This window comes from Falco rusticolus, chromosome 6, assembly GCF_015220075.1.
Source record: "Falco rusticolus isolate bFalRus1 chromosome 6, bFalRus1.pri, whole genome shotgun sequence".
In the NCBI taxonomy this organism is placed as follows: Eukaryota; Metazoa; Chordata; class Aves; order Falconiformes; family Falconidae; genus Falco; species Falco rusticolus.
In genome coordinates this window covers 85,425,752-85,443,101 of record NC_051192.1, presented here as the reverse complement: position 1 = coordinate 85,443,101, position 17,350 = coordinate 85,425,752, and the positions used below count along the sequence as shown (strand labels likewise).

General features: G+C 42.3%; 1 protein-coding gene and 1 long non-coding RNA gene across 8 annotated transcripts in view; one reads left to right on the top strand and one right to left on the bottom strand.

Moving 5' to 3' along the window:
• The window catches only part of RARS2 (arginyl-tRNA synthetase 2, mitochondrial), a 60,505-nt gene that overhangs the window by 31,680 nt on the left and 11,475 nt on the right, over nt 1-17,350 (top strand). For 3 of the 7 annotated variants that reach the window (XM_037391048.1, XM_037391055.1, XM_037391049.1), the window contains exons 12-19: nt 1,161-1,221; nt 5,351-5,427; nt 6,679-6,803; nt 10,888-10,955; nt 11,055-11,164; nt 12,217-12,312; nt 15,025-15,099; nt 15,988-16,051. In XM_037391048.1, coding sequence (XP_037246945.1) covers nt 1,161-1,221; nt 5,351-5,427; nt 6,679-6,803; nt 10,888-10,955; nt 11,055-11,164; nt 12,217-12,312; nt 15,025-15,099; nt 15,988-16,051 — 676 coding nt within the window. The remainder of the gene's footprint in view (nt 1-1,160; nt 1,222-5,350; nt 5,428-6,678; nt 6,804-10,887; nt 10,956-11,054; nt 11,165-12,216; nt 12,313-15,024; nt 15,100-15,987; nt 16,052-17,350) is intronic. The other 4 variants (XM_037391054.1, XM_037391050.1, XM_037391053.1 and 1 more) reach the window with 2 other exon arrangements.
• Nucleotides 6,832-17,265, bottom strand: LOC119149618. Its single transcript, XR_005104784.1, has 3 exons — nt 17,255-17,265; nt 14,545-14,547; nt 6,832-9,702 (listed from the first exon to the last, which is right to left on the bottom strand). It is a non-coding gene; the product is annotated as an uncharacterized LOC119149618 (long non-coding RNA).

Sequence of the window (17,350 nt, the reverse complement as noted above, 5' to 3'; positions counted from 1 at the left end):
ACACACGGTACACAGGCAGGTTCGGTCAACACCCAGGGCCATGGTCTCTCGGCAGTTGGCCGGGACCCCCTGATGCCAGCAGTACAGACTCATCCTGGAAGGCACACACTTGGCTCCTAGAGAACTTTACCTACGTGCTGGCTACTTCAGCTTGATATTTCCCGTCAGTCATACGTGGGTGTGCATGCCCTCACTCCAGCTGTTGACAGCAGAGATGCCTCTGCCCCAGTGACCCATGGTCAGACTCCAGGTGCTGTCAGTTTCACTTACCTCCAGTCCCTTTGGTTGCTGGCACCACAGATGCATGGCCTATCTGAGCTTTAGTCACCAACTCCAGTTGCTGATACTTAGACCTCCAAACACATATGCACACAGAAGACAGACCTCCTCACCCAGGAAAAGTTTGAAATGGTGTTTAATGGGAAGACAGGGAAGACTCAATAGGTGCAGGGCACAACCAGACAAACATACTAACTAGCAACCGGTTTACAAGCCACCTGTTTCTTCTATCATCTTCTCCCTGTCTTTTCCCATCTTTGGTTCCTCCTCTGAGCATCCCATAATAAGGCTTGGGAAGCTGCAAGCATCCCATAATAAGGCTTGGGCAGCTGCAAAATGCTTTTCCTTTGCATCCCATGTATCCTATGTCCCTTAGGCAGTAACCTCCCTCAGTCAGAAGGCAGTCTGGAGAGCTGCTCCTGGGGACCCCTGAGGTGGGTTTCAGACTGGGACATGGGGCTGGTGGCTCTTCTGTGACAGCCCTGGGAGGGTCTCAAGCAACTTGTTTCTCTGTGCTACTTCATCTGTGTGAAGATGAGCTTTTTATCATACAACCTGACACTGGGGGCTGGGTTAGTTTTCCAGGAGAGGGTTGTTTCTCTCAAGTCCCAGCTGATTGATTGCCCCAGCAGGCAAACAGAGACCAGGCTTCCTCTGTGCGCAAGAACTGTTTCCTCAGTAATTTTCATAGCTAGTGGTTTAAAAAAACATTTCAAACATGTCATGAACAAAGTATACATTTCCTCTTTTTTGGTAAGACATACATGGATCCTTCTAATCAGGCAGTCCTCTCCCCTGCATGATTAGGTTATTTTGCTAAGAGGCAATTAATGAGGTATGTTTCAGGGAAAGTCCAAATAGTTTCTCGTTGTCTCTTTCAGAGATCTTGCTGCTGCTATAGACCGAATGAATAAGTATAGCTGTGATACTATGATTTATGTGGTAAGTAATTCTAGATTCACTGAACACTTTTGAGCCTGACTCTCTCAAATAATCCAGGGGGCCTCTTGCTCGCAGTATGACTTTGGCATATGGTATTTTTGGCAGTTAAATAGATGTCCTTACTGCCCAGCAGCTGTGCCTGAATGTGGCAGTGTTTCTTGGTTCCGTTTCAGTTCGTGACCCACAGAATGGCTGAAAAATCAGCTCTGGAGTTACTCTCCGTTATAAAAATTAATTGCAGTTAATTTTAAAGGAACTTTTACTCAATTAACATTGTAATTGCTTTATAAATGTTGTAATTAATATTTAAACAAATCAGGAAAAGTTGTTAGTGTTGTAAAGGGTTGTAAAATGTTAATTTAGAAATGGAGGAATTAATGGTCTAAAATGAATCCAAGAGTACTCTAAAGTCCTGATATCTTATCTGAAATGTAAATTTTTATGGCTTTGAACAATGCCTCAGTTCCATTATGTAGAAATTGCACATAAAGTCCTGCTTAATCAATCTGGATGAAGCAGTTATAGGCAGGGATCTTTTTGTATTTTTTGGTTTGATTATTTTGCTTTTTAACAATTCCAGCAGTATTAGTAACGAATGGCAGGATCATCTCCTCACTTGTGAGAAACTCTTTTTTGCTGTACTGTTACCAAGGTTATATCACATAATGCTCCTAAATCTTCTGTTTCCCAGATTTAGAAAAAAAAATGTTTGAAAACCATGCTCTTTTATGTGAAGTCAATTAATAAGCGGAAAAAAATCTGCATGTTGTTTGTGATGTGTTTGGTAATGCCCATATGTCTTTTCTGGTACAGCTTCTTCAAAAGTGAATGTAATGTTACAAATACCATGATTCAGGGGAGGGGGAGAGATCAGTAAGCATAAAATTAAATATACAGATATTGTAAAGTGGGACTTAGTTAAGTCACATGCCTCCTTTTATCTTTGGTCTTCAGGAAGTTTCCAGTAGCATGCCATTCCCACATGTGGTCATAGAACAGGGATTTTTTTAGTTGTGGTTTTTGGGGAGAATTGCTGGGAGATTTTTTTTGCCTCTACTGACTGGGACATAGTAGGTTCACTGGCATCGAAGAGCAGTGTGGTTGTGAAAGGGCAATACGCAAGGAGTTAAGGAATGCCTCTGTGTATTTCATGTGGGCGGGTAATTATTTATATTTGTTATACTATGAGATAGTAGGGACCAAGGGAGAAGGAACAAGTAGAAAGAAAGAAAATAGTTGGGTGGGTATTTGCACAAATTAGGATGTGGGCTGAATGTTAAACTCATGGAGTGAACACGTGTGGAAGCAATAGTCCTGAGTGGACTGGCTGCTGATAGCTCAACTCCAGGAACTGTTTACTTCCTTGCCTGGGCCTCTTTGATCTGCTCCTACTCCAGATACGCAGCAAAACTGGCCTGTGATGCCATCAGTGTGTCCGTTACAGTCCGTTACAGTCAGTGTCTCGTTCAAGTTGGAGATGACAGATTAGCCTGTCTAGGCCTTGCTAAGGCTGCATATTTTCTGGGTGACATGTTTAGTATTTTTATCACTTCTGACTTTCTGAGGGCTGAGAAACTGGGTCATAAAATGAGAGGGCAATAACATAAACTGTTAGGAGAGTCTGTGGGACAGACAGCCTAATGAGGGAGCTGCCAGCCTTGCTGAGCTTTGCTGCTGTTTTGTGGCAGTACTTTGTAGTGGATTAGGACTTTAGTCAGTGTTACCAGCAGTAGGAAGACTTAATGGATTTAAGTGAGAACACTGATGATTTTAGTCTTTAATTATTAAATACAAATGTGTTTCAGAATCCTGATCTTGTTACAATAAAATTATTTAGAGGCTCCTGAGTCTTACTTCGTACGATCATCTTATTTTCATCAGATCAACTTGTTTAAACGAACATTAAATTGGTTTATTAGTTGTAATGCTGTAAAGCAGTGCATTCACCAATTTATATTTTTAAAAAATCATAGTTATTTCATAAAAATGCAGTGATAAGAGCAAAATACTCCAAACATTTCAAAATGTGGAATGAGTATTAAAGAGATACTAAGATTCAGTTGGATGTTGCACTCCAAACAGGAGATGAAAATGCTTTAATACATGAAGAATTAAATATAATCCACACTGTCAGACTGCAGACTTCCCCCTTAAAGCCTTTAACCACTTAGACATGTTTAATTTGGGGGCCTGTAAGGAAAAAATTGCCATTCTTCATAGTATGTATCTTCTTTTTGAGCATTTGTGTTATTTTTGCCATCCTATGAAGCTATGACAAAAAAGTAGTTTTGTGAAATGGTAATGTCTGCAGGTTCATCTTTTTTAACCTACTTACACATCCATGTTTTGAGTATTACTTTCCAGCAAAGATGAAGTTGTGTGGTACTCCTAATATTTATTTCCATCCTTTTTAAAAAATTTGGTTTTCATGCCATTTTAGTTATGTGGATTGTTCAAGCATAATAAATGCTCATTGTTATGCTTCTTGCAGTATCACACCACATCCAAAACCACAGGAGTTGATGTTTAATTTTCAGGTGGCCAGCTGAAACCTGGAATTCAGCTTGTACTGCCTGATAGATACTCTTATCTTGGCTTTTCATGTTCTTATTTCTGTGGGAGTCTAAAGGATTATTTAAAAAAGCTATTAGATTATTATTAGATTATTTTCTGTTAATGATTTTAAATATTATTCTGTATATTTCTATATATGTTGGTCGAGACAAGTAGTTAGAAACTTAAGTTGGCATTTGGTTTAGTTTTAGCTGAAAATTCTGTTCCCTGAACAGTCATGAAGAAGCAATTAGGTTCAGAAGGATTGGGGTCTTTTGTCAGTGAGTATTGTCATGATTTGTCACAGTATCTACTCACAAAAGACTGCAGTCCTTTAAAGAGGCTTTTAAATGCTGTTTCATGGTCCAGGTGGTGAGGGACAGCGGTTGTGCACACAAAACCAAACCAAACCAGTTTCTGTCATGGAATGTATAATCTCTTGTAAAACAGATCAGAGACAAATTCCGACCTAGGGAGAAGCAGAGGAAACAGCAAGGCAGCATTGGCTGGTACAATGAGCTGGCCTTAGCCTAAACATTGTAAAGTTTATTGTGAGATATTTTAGCAAGAGAGATCTGGCTTTGTTACAGATACAGAGAGCTTCTCTTCTATGTAAGGTGGAAAAGAGCTTGCAAGGCCTTATTTGAAATGCTGACCGCCACTATCCATTTATCAGCCTTGCTTGTGAATTGGCACAGACAGAGGTGATGTAAAGGAGTGAAGCAGTTTATGAGGAATGGTGCAAGAGGAGGCTTCGTGCAATGGGGGAGCTGAGAAAACACACAGATAAGCACTTCACTCACTGCTCACTCCCTGTCTTGGAATGCCAAACAAATAAGGAAATAGTGGTTATTTGGTTATCACTGCGGTGTTTTTTAAGGAGGGATAAAGTAGTCTTGAGTGATGTAGTCAAAGCAACTAGGTAGGAAAGTGAACTTCATGCAACAGCTTTAGCTAGAAACACATCTAAAGATCATTGTTAGCTATAAACTGCTGTCAGAAACTGCTTTAAGTCATAGGAAAGGTGAAAGAGAGCACAAAATGCATCATTAATATGAAAATGTGATTGTACCTTTTTCTTTAATCATGCATGATGTAAAACTTTACAAATCACACTGGAGACAATAGAAACTAGTGGATTCTGAAGACAGAAATCTTAGAGGCGTTGTTTCTAAGCCAAAGGAACCTTAAAGTTTGGTGATGTAAAACATGGGAATATAACAAGAGCATCAAGTTTCTGAAGTGAAAATGGAGGTATTTTGTTTGATGGGCAGTTTGTAGGTTATGTGAAACTAAAGAATGTCGAGGTTTCATTTCACTTCATGGCTTTGTCTTCATGACCTAGGTAGGAATAATCATTTTTGAAAAGGTAGATTACTTTTTCTACCAAGATGCAAAATCCCACTGTCATAGATTCCAGCTCTTACCTGGACAGTCTTACCTGTCTCTATAGGTCTTAATTCTGTTTGCAACGAGTTACTGGTACAGTATCTGTGGTGGTGTGTGTTTGTGTGTTAAAAGCTAGTCTTTATCAAACTTGGAATGTTTTCTGATACACACCAATTCTATTCCTTAGACAGATAAAAGTCAAAGTAATCACTTTCAACATTTATTCCAAATACTGAAGCTCATGGGTTATGACTGGGCAGAAAGGTATGTATTTATGAGTCTTAAATACTTATTTAAAAGAATGGGTAATATGTACATTGGAATTTCAGTAGAGTGCTCTTTTGAAGAGAAACTCCTGATTGTGCCCACCTACGCATCATGTACGCATTTTAGACAAAGCTAAGCTAGAAGGTGTGGTGCTGGTGTGCAACTAGTGAATTCCAGACATTTGGCCTGTAAGATCCAACTAATGTTAGTTCAATAAGGAGGAAAAAATAAGAAAACAAACTTCCAGAATTCTGTGCAAATGTGGGCCTCAGGTCCTCGGCACCAACCTTTTCATTCTATCTGTCCGCCTCTGCTGGTCTGCTTTATTTGCAAGTAGAGACATCGCCATGTGTGTCGGATGTGAAAAACAGCCATGTCTCTCATTTAACAGGTTTTTCATAACTGCTTGATATGGAAAAGGGGAGAGACTTTATGGCATAGCTTCTGGGATATGGTGTGGTCATATGTTAAACGATTACTTCTTGAAGTATGATCTTTAAGGAGAGATCTGAATCTGAGTTTAAATCATGCCTCAGGTTTGAAATATCTGTTGCAGGGAAATGTATCCCTGCTGTTATTCATTGTAATTACCAATCTTGTTAGCAGTCTCAGCAAAGGTCAATAATGGATCTGCAGACTAAATTATATTCCTCTCTGATAGACTGCCTGTCTTTTGTGGTTAAATACAGGATTTTAGCCTTCAGGAATTTTAGTCTGCCTCCTTTCACAGTGCCGAAAGTTGCACTAAAATTAACTTGGGTTATGGATCCAGAATAATGTTTAGGATTATTGTGAGCAGAAGCAATGAATGTTTTATTATTAGCAATGATTAATTACACTTTTAGTTTAATGTGGCCACAACAGAATTATTATGACGCCCTTTCTAATCTTATTAACAGATCTGTGTTGCCACTGTAATTTGATCTGTCTACCTCTTGCCTCTCCTCAATTTATTGCAATTTACTGCATTGAGTCCTCTGAACTAAAGCTAGTAGCGAGAGAGGTTCCCAAGAGCACTCAAATGACCAGGTTATCATAATTCTGATCATAATTTTCCCATTATATAAGTATGGAGCTTTGGTTGCTGAAATGAGAGTTTCTGATTATATCACCAAGCTTCCCACGTTGGAGCACTATTTATTCAGCTGTTACTGCTGTTTCCTGGTAGAGAATCCAGCTCTGAACAAACACTGCAAACATTTCTCTTGATTAAAATGTAATCTTAGGTCCTGCTGCTTTTCAACACAGGTGCCAGCATGTGTCTTTTGGTCTAGTTCAAGGGATGAAGACTCGGAGAGGAGAAGTAATTTTCCTGGAAGACGTTTTAAATGAAGTTCGCTCAAGGATGTTACAAAACATGGCTTCCGCAAAAAGTTAGCTTTTTCAGGTCTTATTAATTTCTTTTGATGCTCTGTGTTGATCAAAATTTTGTCATCTTTTCTACCCTTCACTTTTCCCTGGATCAGTGATATCACAGTGATATGCTCTGATCTGTGCATTTTCTGTATCTCCCATAACATAAACAATGTTAAAATAATCCTTTGCAACTCTGTGAACTTCCCTGAATTACAGATTTGCAAATTTTAACATTGAGTGAAACTAATTCATCATGCTTTTGCACTGGGAAGGAAGTACCTGCCTTTGGGGGACAGCAGCTGTTTTTTCTGGAGGAAGGAACTAGTCAATAGTGGGGCTGCGGCCAGAGTTCAGGGAACAGTCAGATTTCATCCAAAGGATTTGTAACTCTTACAGTTTTGTCTGGCAAAATTGACTGTAGGTTGTGTGCAACTGCCCTGTCATTCTCCCAGCCTCGTACCTGTTTCCAGAGCCCCCGGGTCACTGCTCTGCTGCAGGTCTGCTGAGAGGGGGGGACCTTTGCCTGCACCTCGGGCTGGGGCTGGAGAGCTGGTTCCTCTCGATGCAGTGAAGATCCAAGCAGTTCCCAGTGAGATGCTGCCCCCTCTTGTGCTTTCTGGTTACTTGCTGAATCGAATCAATGAACTGAGCCGGTTAAGTAAAGTGCACCTTCCTTGCTCTGCCTCAGTTCTTTTTTTAATCCAGATAATTTTGCTTGTAGAGTGGACAAGGCAAAGGGGGTGGGGGGTGGCAGGCAGAATGATAGAAGGGTGACACTCAATTCAGACTAGTTCTACTGCAGAGAGGAACGGACCTTAGAGCTTCAGTTTAAAGTTAGTATTAGCTGACTGCAAAGGAAACTTTTATGCTGGACTGGACTGACACAGCAGAAGCACAGACCCATGTTCCATTGCACAAGCAGCAGGCAGAACAGCTAAAAGTAGTAATGTATTGCTGGCAGTGCAGCATTACCCAGAGTTCATTCATTAGATGCTAAATCCTACCTGAGCTTCTAGAAATTTCCCCCCTTATATTTGAATTCGTCCCTCACTTCCCCTTTCCTAAATTAGAACTCTTAAATCCCTGACTCATAGCAATGTCTTCAATGTTTGAAAAGTGTTTGGATACACAGTGAAAGGTATTACAAACTTTTGTGTGGCATCAAAATGCCTCACTGTCATTGAAAGTATTTTGGGAGCTGGGCATCTTAAGAACCAGTGCTAGTTTTAAAAATCGTGCCTGTGTGGAGCTTGGAGCTGGTTAGTTAAATGCCTTTGTATAAACTCTTTCATTTCTATTAGCTGTACACAGTTCTTCCACTATTTACGTTTCCGTTATTGGCATCTTTTTTCTTTCTGTTCGTCTCCATGAATCCTGCTGTCCAGGTAAATCTTCTGTATGATGCCTATTTCTTTTGCCACTTTATTTTCTTTTAGATAGCTTTGTCTGTGTCTCAACAAGCATTTAAACAAAAGCCTGAATTCTGAGGCAGTTGTTCTGTTTTGAAACAAATTTCAGATATGAAATGTAATAATATAATCTAAACATATTTGTCTTTGAATGAATAGCCAGTCAGAGACTTCTCAACTATCCCCACACTTTTCAAGCTTAGTCCTTTCTGAATTTTGTAAATAGCAAAGGTATGAGTAGGATGTACTACTCAAAGTTGTCTCAGTTGGCTTTGCTGACCCTGGCACAAAGAAATAGCAAAGCAAAAGACAGAAATTAAATGTACTAAAACTGTACTGCAGAACTGGTGCACCTTAAGTGGTGCCTTAAAAGAACAGCTGCATTCTCCGTATTCTTCTGTTAGTGGGAGATCATCTGGGACATGAAATCTTAAGCTGAATTCTGCAAATTTAATAGATTATATATTCCATGAAAAAAAATTGCACTCGGCCCTTGCTAAAGTGGAACATATTTGCCTTGTAAAAGACTATGATAACAATCCTTCTTTCTTTCCGGTAGAGACAGACAGAAAGAGGAGACCCTGATAGAGCGCACTGTGATCTGAGTTTAAAAATAGAAAGCGTTAGGTATGTCAAAAGCATCACCTTCTTACTAGGCAAGGTTCTGGGTCCAAACGTAAGTAATTGATTTCCCAGAAGATCCAGAATCTAGAGTGCTGTTATGTAGGCAGTTTACTGTACTTCTGATGCACTGGAGCACCAGCTTGGCCCTGTGAACTTCCCTGTGAGACGGGGAATGAAAGAGGCCCTTTGCTGAATTTCTGTACAGAACAGCATGCTGCTTATCTGCTGAAGAATTATTAGTTGAGTTGTGAGAAAGCTGGAAATAGCTTTGCAGACACGTCTCTGCAGCTGTTGTGAGTGCCTTCTCTCTTCGACTCCTCCAGCTTAATTAGGTTTCGTAAGGATAGACTTAAGTTCAGTATTTAGTTAGAGGAGCTTTGGAGAGGTTCTTGTCATGTCTACCCAGGGAGAAGGGCAAATCGTGCCTGACTAATCTAGTGTCCTTCTCTGATGGAGTGACTGCATCAGCGGGCAAGGGAAGAACTACAGATGTCATCTGCCTGGACTTTGTAAGGCCTTTGATACGGTCCCCTACAACATTCTTACCTCTAAATTGGAAAGAGATGGATTTAATGGATGGACTGTTAGATGGATAAAGAATTGGCTGGATGGCCACGTCCAAAGAATTGTATGTCAGTGGCTCAGTGTCCAGGGTGGAAACCAGTAACAAGTGGTGTCCTTCAAGGGTCCATACTGGGACCAATACTATTTAATATCTTCATCAGTGACATAGACAGTGGGATTGAGCACACCCTCAGCAGGTCTGCAGGCGACACCAAGCTGAGTGGTGCAGTTGATTTGCCAGAGGGACCTGGACAGGCTTGAGGAGTGGGCCCGTGCAAACCTCGTGAAGTTCAACAGGGCCAAGCGCAAGGTCCTGCACCTGGGTCAGGGCAATCACTGGTATCGGTACAAACTGGGGGATGAATGGATTCAGAGCAGCCCTCCAGACAGCGACTTGGGGTGCTGGTGGATGAAAAATTGGACGTGAGCTGGCAAAGTGCGCTTGCAGCTCTGAAAGCCAACTGTATCCTAGGCTGGATAAAAGGAAGTGTGGCCAGCAGGTCAAGGGAGGTGATTCTGCTCCTCTACTCTGCTCTCCAGGAGTACTGCATCCAACTCTGGGGTCCCCAGGACAAGAAAGACATGGACCTGTTAGAGTGGGTCCAGAGGAGGGCCACAAAAATTCTCAGAGGGCTGGAACACCTCTCCCGTGAAGAAAGGCTGAGAGAGTTGGGGTTGCTTATGCTGAGGAAGGCTCCGGGGAGGTGGTGTTGTAGCCTTTCATTCTATAAAGAGAGCTTGTAAGAAAGACAGAGAAAAACTTTCTACCAGGGCCTGTAGCGACTGGACAAGGGACAGCGGGTTTAAACTGAAAGAGAATAGGTTTAGATTGGAAGGAAGACATTTTTTACACTGGGAAGGGTGAGACAGTGGCACAGGTTGCCCAGAGAAGCTGTGGATGCCCCATCCCTGGAGGTGTTCAAGGCCAGGTTAGATGGGGTTTGAGTAACTTGATCTAGTTGAAGATGTCTCTGCCAGTGGCAGGGGAGTTGGACTGGATGATCTTTAAAGGTCCCTCTTCCAACCCAAATCGTTCTGTGATTCTCTCAGTTCAGATTCTCTTCCAAATGCCTCATTAGCCCTCAGAACAAATTTTCTTTGACTCTTTATGCCTCCATATCACTTGGAGGTTTTTTTACCAGTTTTTAAACAAAATCTGAATTGTTCTGTCATTCTCTTCCTGATCTCTAGATTGGCTGTCTGAATTGTGAAGAGCAATTTAGCGTAGTCTATCTAGCGTGTTGTAATAAACTACTCTGACCTTAAAATCTGTGTTATACAGGGTAGCAGGGGAGGTGGAAAAAAGACCATCTGAAACAGCTGTAGCTCAACTTTTAAGAAAAATTTCTATCCTGGACTTCTTGCTGCATGCGTCCTGACAGTTTCCATATTGCTAGTTCACAGTTAATGAATATCTGCTGTTTTATTGGCATGTCCAGGTCTGAGCAAGGGAGCTGTCACACTACTGTGGACTTATGATTTCATTTTTTCTGTTTCTCTTCAGCAACCAAAGAGACAGAAAACCCTACGGAAACAGCAGAGAAAGTTGGTCTTGCGGCACTAATAATTCAGGTGAGTCTGAGCTACCTCTTGAGGTGTCTGCATCTTCTGTGAAAAGTTACAAATTGAGATGGAGAGCCATATCTACGTGACATTAATTTATTGTTCCAGGACTTCCGAGGCCTTCTGTCATCTGACTATCAGTTTAGCTGGGATCGAGCTCTTCAAAGTCGTGGAGATACAGGCGTGTTCTTGCAGTACACTCATGCCAGACTCCATAGGTAAGAGGAGCATTTGAATGCAGAAGTACAGTTTGACATGTATTTTAACTTTATTAACTTAACTGCTTTGTTAAGTAGTAGTGTTAACTCCTTCCTTAAATATGACACACATTCACTTTTTTAGCAGAGGTATGAGTTCACGATAGGAATCACTGAGACTTCCCAGAGGAGCAAGACAATTAAAATGAAATTTTCACCTCATTTCCACAGGGCTGCCTAACTGTTCCTGTACTTCCTCAGGTCTAGGAACAGCCTCTCTGTGGTTGTGTCGGTGATGAAGAACAGTGGCCCTAGGATTAAGGAAACTGATGTAAAACCCAAAATGCCCATACTTGTAAAATATACCAAATCACAGAACTTAAGACTTTTTTGCTGCTGCTGTAGTTAGCGGGGCTTTTTTAACATTCTGTTATTTGCCACTGTTGGTAACCAAGGTTAAAAGCAGACCCCTTCCTGTTGACTCAGGTCAAATACCTGACATGTTTAATTATTTTTTTAAAAGAGCTTCAGAATGGTCCAGTTTGAATAGTTCTGTCAATTATAGTGATTTGTCAGAACACTTCCAATGCAGACATCGATACCTGTTTTCATAAATGCATGTAAGATACCTTCCTGGATTGGGCCAAAGTTCGGTACCAGCCTGGTGTTCTGTCTGAGGCAGCGGTGATAGGAGATGGTATTCAGGGGGAGTGTGCAAGCCTGATCCCTTTCTGTAGTCTGTTTCTCTTGTACTCCCTTGTCATCTAGGTATTGATGGTACTAGGGTACCTTTACTAGGATATTTACTACCTCACTCATCCTTTTAGCATCAGCTTCTGGACCTGTTGTCCATACATATCTCTAATCCTGTTGATACTGAATCGATAGCACAGATTTTAATTTTTTTGTCTTGGTTAAAGTCAGGTAGTCTGTCTCAGTTTCCATTCAGCTTGAGAAGAATAGACATACCCTTTTTTCTTGAAAATACAAATTACTTTTTTTTTTTTTCTCCCCTTCAGCTTTGCTAACAAGAGTTTTTCATCCGACATTTGTTTTTCATGCTTATGTTTTAGTTTAGAACAGATGCATGGGAAAGTGCAGCTAACTGACATTAATGTGGCGTGCTTGCAAGAGCCAGATGCCATCTCTGTTCTTCAGCATCTTCTCAGGTTTGTCTAGTTTTCTTTCCAAATACCAGTTCTCTTAAAATAAGCTTTGGATTTGCTTGGCAACCTGTTGAGCAGGCACAGGCTGCATGATCATAGAAGAATAATGGCTATTTCAGGCAATGGCTTGTCTGTTGGGTTGTACAGATTGCAACAGTACCCCTCACTTGAAATTTTCATGGACTTCAGAAGCCATATGAGGGGAAAAGCAGTATTTGGAACATACTCTGTGTACGTGAGCCCCTTAATTATTTCTTGTCTTCACAAAAATAGGCTAGGCTCTATATAAATATTAGCTGCAGATTTGCTTGGCCTCTCTTGTTCTATTTTTGTCATGTGGGAAAGGGGAGAGGAACTGCTCCTGGGTAAGGTGAAATGGAGGCTCAGCATCTTTCAGAGCTACTGAACGTGCACAACTAATACCTGTTAATAGCAGTAATGCTCTTCATTAGTTCAGTCATAAAGTTAAGCAGTTTCACTATTTCATAGCCGTGTAATTAAAATACAGAGACAAGGGAGTTGTCCATGTTGCACAGCCAATGATGGAGCTGGAAGTAATACAGGCTTTCAGAATTCCTAGTGAGAGGTCCTATGTACTGCATTGCGCACTGCACAGTGCCAGAGAGTTAATGCCCTGGGCCACACTAAGGTCTTCCTGAGGGCATCTGTTTAAAATTTGGACTTCCAAAAGTCATGCCAGAGTCCCAGTGGCTCCTTACAGCCCTGCAGCTGTAAGCTGCAGAGTCCTGCTGTTAACTGGAACAGCCTCAAGAGGTCTGCCTGCAGTGTATCACATGCTGCATGCTCTCTTGAGTAACACCGAGATCAGCCAGCACTCTAAATAAGACCAGTAGTGTTTTTATTTATCCAGTGCAATTGTATTTCACAAAAAACTTGGGGGTTGTTTCTTGGTTTTTATCAGATTAGTGTATAGCTGCCTGTCTTATGTGTGAAAACTGGCAGGGTTAATGTATTTCAGGTTGATCAGCAGGGATCACTCGATCCTCAGCTTGTGTCCCATTTTCAAACAGAGGTGGTTGCTCCACTGCAGGGCTCTTGCTTTTACAGAGCTTCAGGTCTGTTTGTTGCAAAGACCTTCGAATCTGGCCAGGCACCATATGGAATCCGTATGAGACATCGCTTGGGGCCTTTACTTCCATCAGAAAGCAGTATTTACATCATCCATTAGACCAAGCACTCAGTGGCTAACAAACTCATGTTTAAACATGCCATAATTTCAGGAATAACAATTACTGTTCAGTCCTCCTTGTGAGTTGCCATGAGTAGATTCTTCTTGGAAAGCTGCCGTAATAAACACTCCTGAGCTGTCATAAGCTCACTTCCCATGGCTCTGCTTCTGCTGTTTGAAAAGCTACCAAACATTTGCCCTTAAAATTAGCTGACCAGTTCCAAATACCATTAACTTTCAGCCTAATGAATAGTAAAGTAGCATGTATATCCCTGAAAAAGTGGACTTAATTAACTGATAAAATAATCTGACAAGTTGTAGGCCAACACTGAAATGGAGCTTCATGAAGCAACAAAGTTGTTATCAAAAGAAGGCAGCTTCATTTGATACCAACTTTCTTGCTTCATGAAGCTTTATCAGTGGCTGTTTAATGGTGCTTGTTAAATTATTAGTGGTTTTTCTGTACCTACCGACGCTGCTGTCTCGAGGGGCCAATATCTGCTGGTATCTGTGTTGTCCTCGAGACAAGGCAGAGGTTCCCCAGGTTTCGTCTCTCTCACAGCTGTTGCGCAGTGGTATAAAGCCAGCGACCTTCCCTCCCTGAGCAGCAGCTGCCTGGGGCGTGCCGGCTGGGATGGGCTGCTGAACGTGTGGAAGAGATGCTTTTGTAGCTTACGCACCAAGGGAATCGGGAGCACCTCCCTCCCTGGTGCTACAGCTTTACGTGACCACTGAGCCCTCATTATCAGAGCTCACTCCCCAGTTCTCCTGCAGCTTGCTTTGAAAGGAGGGAGATCCCCGGGAAGTTGGGCTTGGGCATACTGGGGAGGATGGGCCTGGTTGATGTGCCAAGACCGGGAGGTCCACTTTGAAATCTGTTCAGCTGCAGAGGTGTTGGTAGCTTGTTGCAGGCTGTGAAAAAGAGGTTGTGCACAAGTGAAGAGCAGAACACATGAATTAAAAATACGGATCTCTCTGACTCTGCCTGTATTATCCAGTTTAATACTGTCTTACTTAAGTCAGTTTTATTCCAGGATTATGTAAACCCACTTTGTTTTTGTCTTTTCGAAAGTTACAAGATTCCCTTTAGCAGCTTAACATTCTGAGCTGCATTTACTAAAGGCAACATCCTCTAAAGGACTGTTTTGACTGCCTTGGTTATTTAGTATGTGTTGTTTGCTCCTAGGAACTTACAATTAGTGTTGAAATGTAAAACCAGACCTAATGTTCTGGGAGCAAATATAGCTCTTGTGTTCTCTTTGGTAGAGCCTCTCAGAGCTCTGCCATCTACAGTGTGTGCATGATGAGGAGCAGAAGCAATCATCTCCTTCAATAAGTGAACGGGGAAGAAATAGTCAATTGTGTGCTAATCACACAGCTTAGGTCTGGTTCAGAAGACTATTTTTGTTAATTTTGCAGTTGTGGTTGTGTGTGTGTTCTGATGTAAGAAGGTCTGATGAGCCTTATATCTTAAGTATACCTTCCTACTACTTTTAACACCAGACAGTCCTTTTCTTTCTTCACAGGTATGATGAGGTGCTGTATAGATCTTCTCAGGATCTGCAACCCAAGCACATTGTCAGCTACCTCCTCACGCTTAGGTAAGATGATTGCTGATACTGGTGTCCGTCTCTGGTAAGGACAGGCCTTCCTGAGCTGGCTTTTGCAGCCCTCGCATCTGCACTGCTTTGAAGAGTAAAAATAGTGGGAAGATGTAAATTTCTGGGAGAGTTTCTCTGGAGCAGGAAAGGTATAAAGTAGGATAGTAAATAATATAATAAATAGTAGAGATTGATGTTGGAACCAGGAGCAAAGGAGCCAGAAGCCTCCTCAGAAACTAACTGCTTTTAAGAAAAAACAATCACTTGGCTGTAATGCAGTGCCTGAGCCCAAAATCACACTAGACTTACATAAGAGAAGATTTGACCTGATAATATGCCCTCAAAATTTCAACTAGGAAATTTTGTCCAGACCCCTTTTAACCACTGATCTCAGCCTCTGCATTGAGATGGACAAAGCATGTTATTACTGCAAGTCGTAGTGTGTAATGGGTCCTCCACAGGGACGTGTTGAGTTTAACCGCACAGTGACAGTGGAGTACGTCTGCTGGAGGAAGCTGTGGAGCCTGTGTAGAGGGAGGGCTTGAACAAGTTAGGGAAAATTGTATAAGGAATCATGCACCTTGGGAATGACAGGGCAGTCTGGAGGATCTTTCCAGACCAATTCCGGGTTTTATTTTTTTGGGGGGGAGTGGAGATTGTTTTGGGGCTATTTTACAAGCATGAAGTTGTTGATGGCATGCCCTGACAACATGCAGGCTACAGAAAACCGTGTCCTCCCTCAGCCGGGTGAAAGAGGCTCACGGAAATAAGTCTCTGGCATGCTGCAGTTGTGGCTCTTCCAGTTCTGCTGCTTTCTGTGGCCCAGAGCGCTGCTCTTGATAAAAGACCTGCTTATTCTCGCCATTCTCACCATGTTTTCCATTTCAGCCATCTTGCGGCCGTGGCACATAAAACCCTCCCTGTGAAAGCCAGCGCCCCTGAACTAGCGCAGGTAGGGCACAGCGCTGGGACGAGCCTGCGCGGGGCGGCCCGGGGGGGATGATCCATGAGGGCTTTGCCAGCCCAGCTGCGGAACCACTGGGGTGAATGTGCACCCGCGGGCAGGCTGTCCCACTGGTGGCACCGCCTTGAGAAGGCAGGGATGGCTGTTTGCGGCTGTGCCTTCTGGAAGGCTCTGCCTGAGCTTCCCAAAAAAGAACGCTCTATAAGGACAGCGGCTCCAAATCCAGTCAGACCCCTTTTCTTCTCATGGCCTTTCTCTCTGAAATTTTTAAAAGCAAACATTTGAGCGTTTAACTTGCTCATTAATTTCTGATGGATTCTTTTAGTGGTTACGTGGGAAAACAGAGAATTAGGAGGTAACCGAATCTGTCTCCTCACTCTTGCCACCTACATATCCCAGGTTGTCTGTTGCCTTTCTAGCTAAAGCACGGAGGCTGACAGCTGTTAATGTGCAGTTCCAAACACATGAACATTATTTTCTGCTGATCTCCCAGGCAATGTTTGACCCCTTAACTTCTCAGGAAATTATATACTAATTACACTGCCTTTCTTATTTTCTCTTTCATCTGTTTCAAAAGAAATTACATATCTGACTGTTGTGGGAAATCACATTTAAGTGTTGAGGGGGAAAAAAAATGTGGTGGAATTGATGGAGCTGCACTCAGTATTGGAGCTTAGATGCTGCAAGTATTCCTGCCTTCGAAAATGGACTAAGGCAGTCCAAGCTACAAAGAAAATTTCAGTTCTTCACCCTGTAAAAAAATATTTCTAAATATCTTATCATCTAACAGCTTTCAGGAACTAATTTTTTGGAGCAAGGCTGATGGAGCCCTTTCCAAACAGCCAGCTGTGTAGTAGCTAAGACATCTACATCTTACAGAAGAAAGAGCAGAATTTTCAAAGCAGCCTGTAGTTGCTTGACAGCCTGTAACCGAGGCACAGTGAGCAGAGGGATACTCAGGTTGTAACAGCCTGTGGTACCAGAAAGATTTTCACTTTTTAGTCATCGCTAGCTGTTTTGCAGGCATCATCTCCTCTGGTTCTGTGCCCTGAGGGTGCTTGACTGGGCTGGGCACCCCTTTCCAGGTTTCCCTTTGTTGACAGAAGTGTCCCCCTGTTGACACTGCAATGGGCTGTCAACAGCTGGTGTGAATCCTGCCAGCATCGCTGTGTTACTCACTGCTCGGGTTACGTGTGGGTCCAAATCCCAGCGCTCTGCATGGGGACAGCAGGCGCGCGGTGTTCTCCCCTCCAATGGGCTACTCCTGACTGCTGTCCTAAGAACACA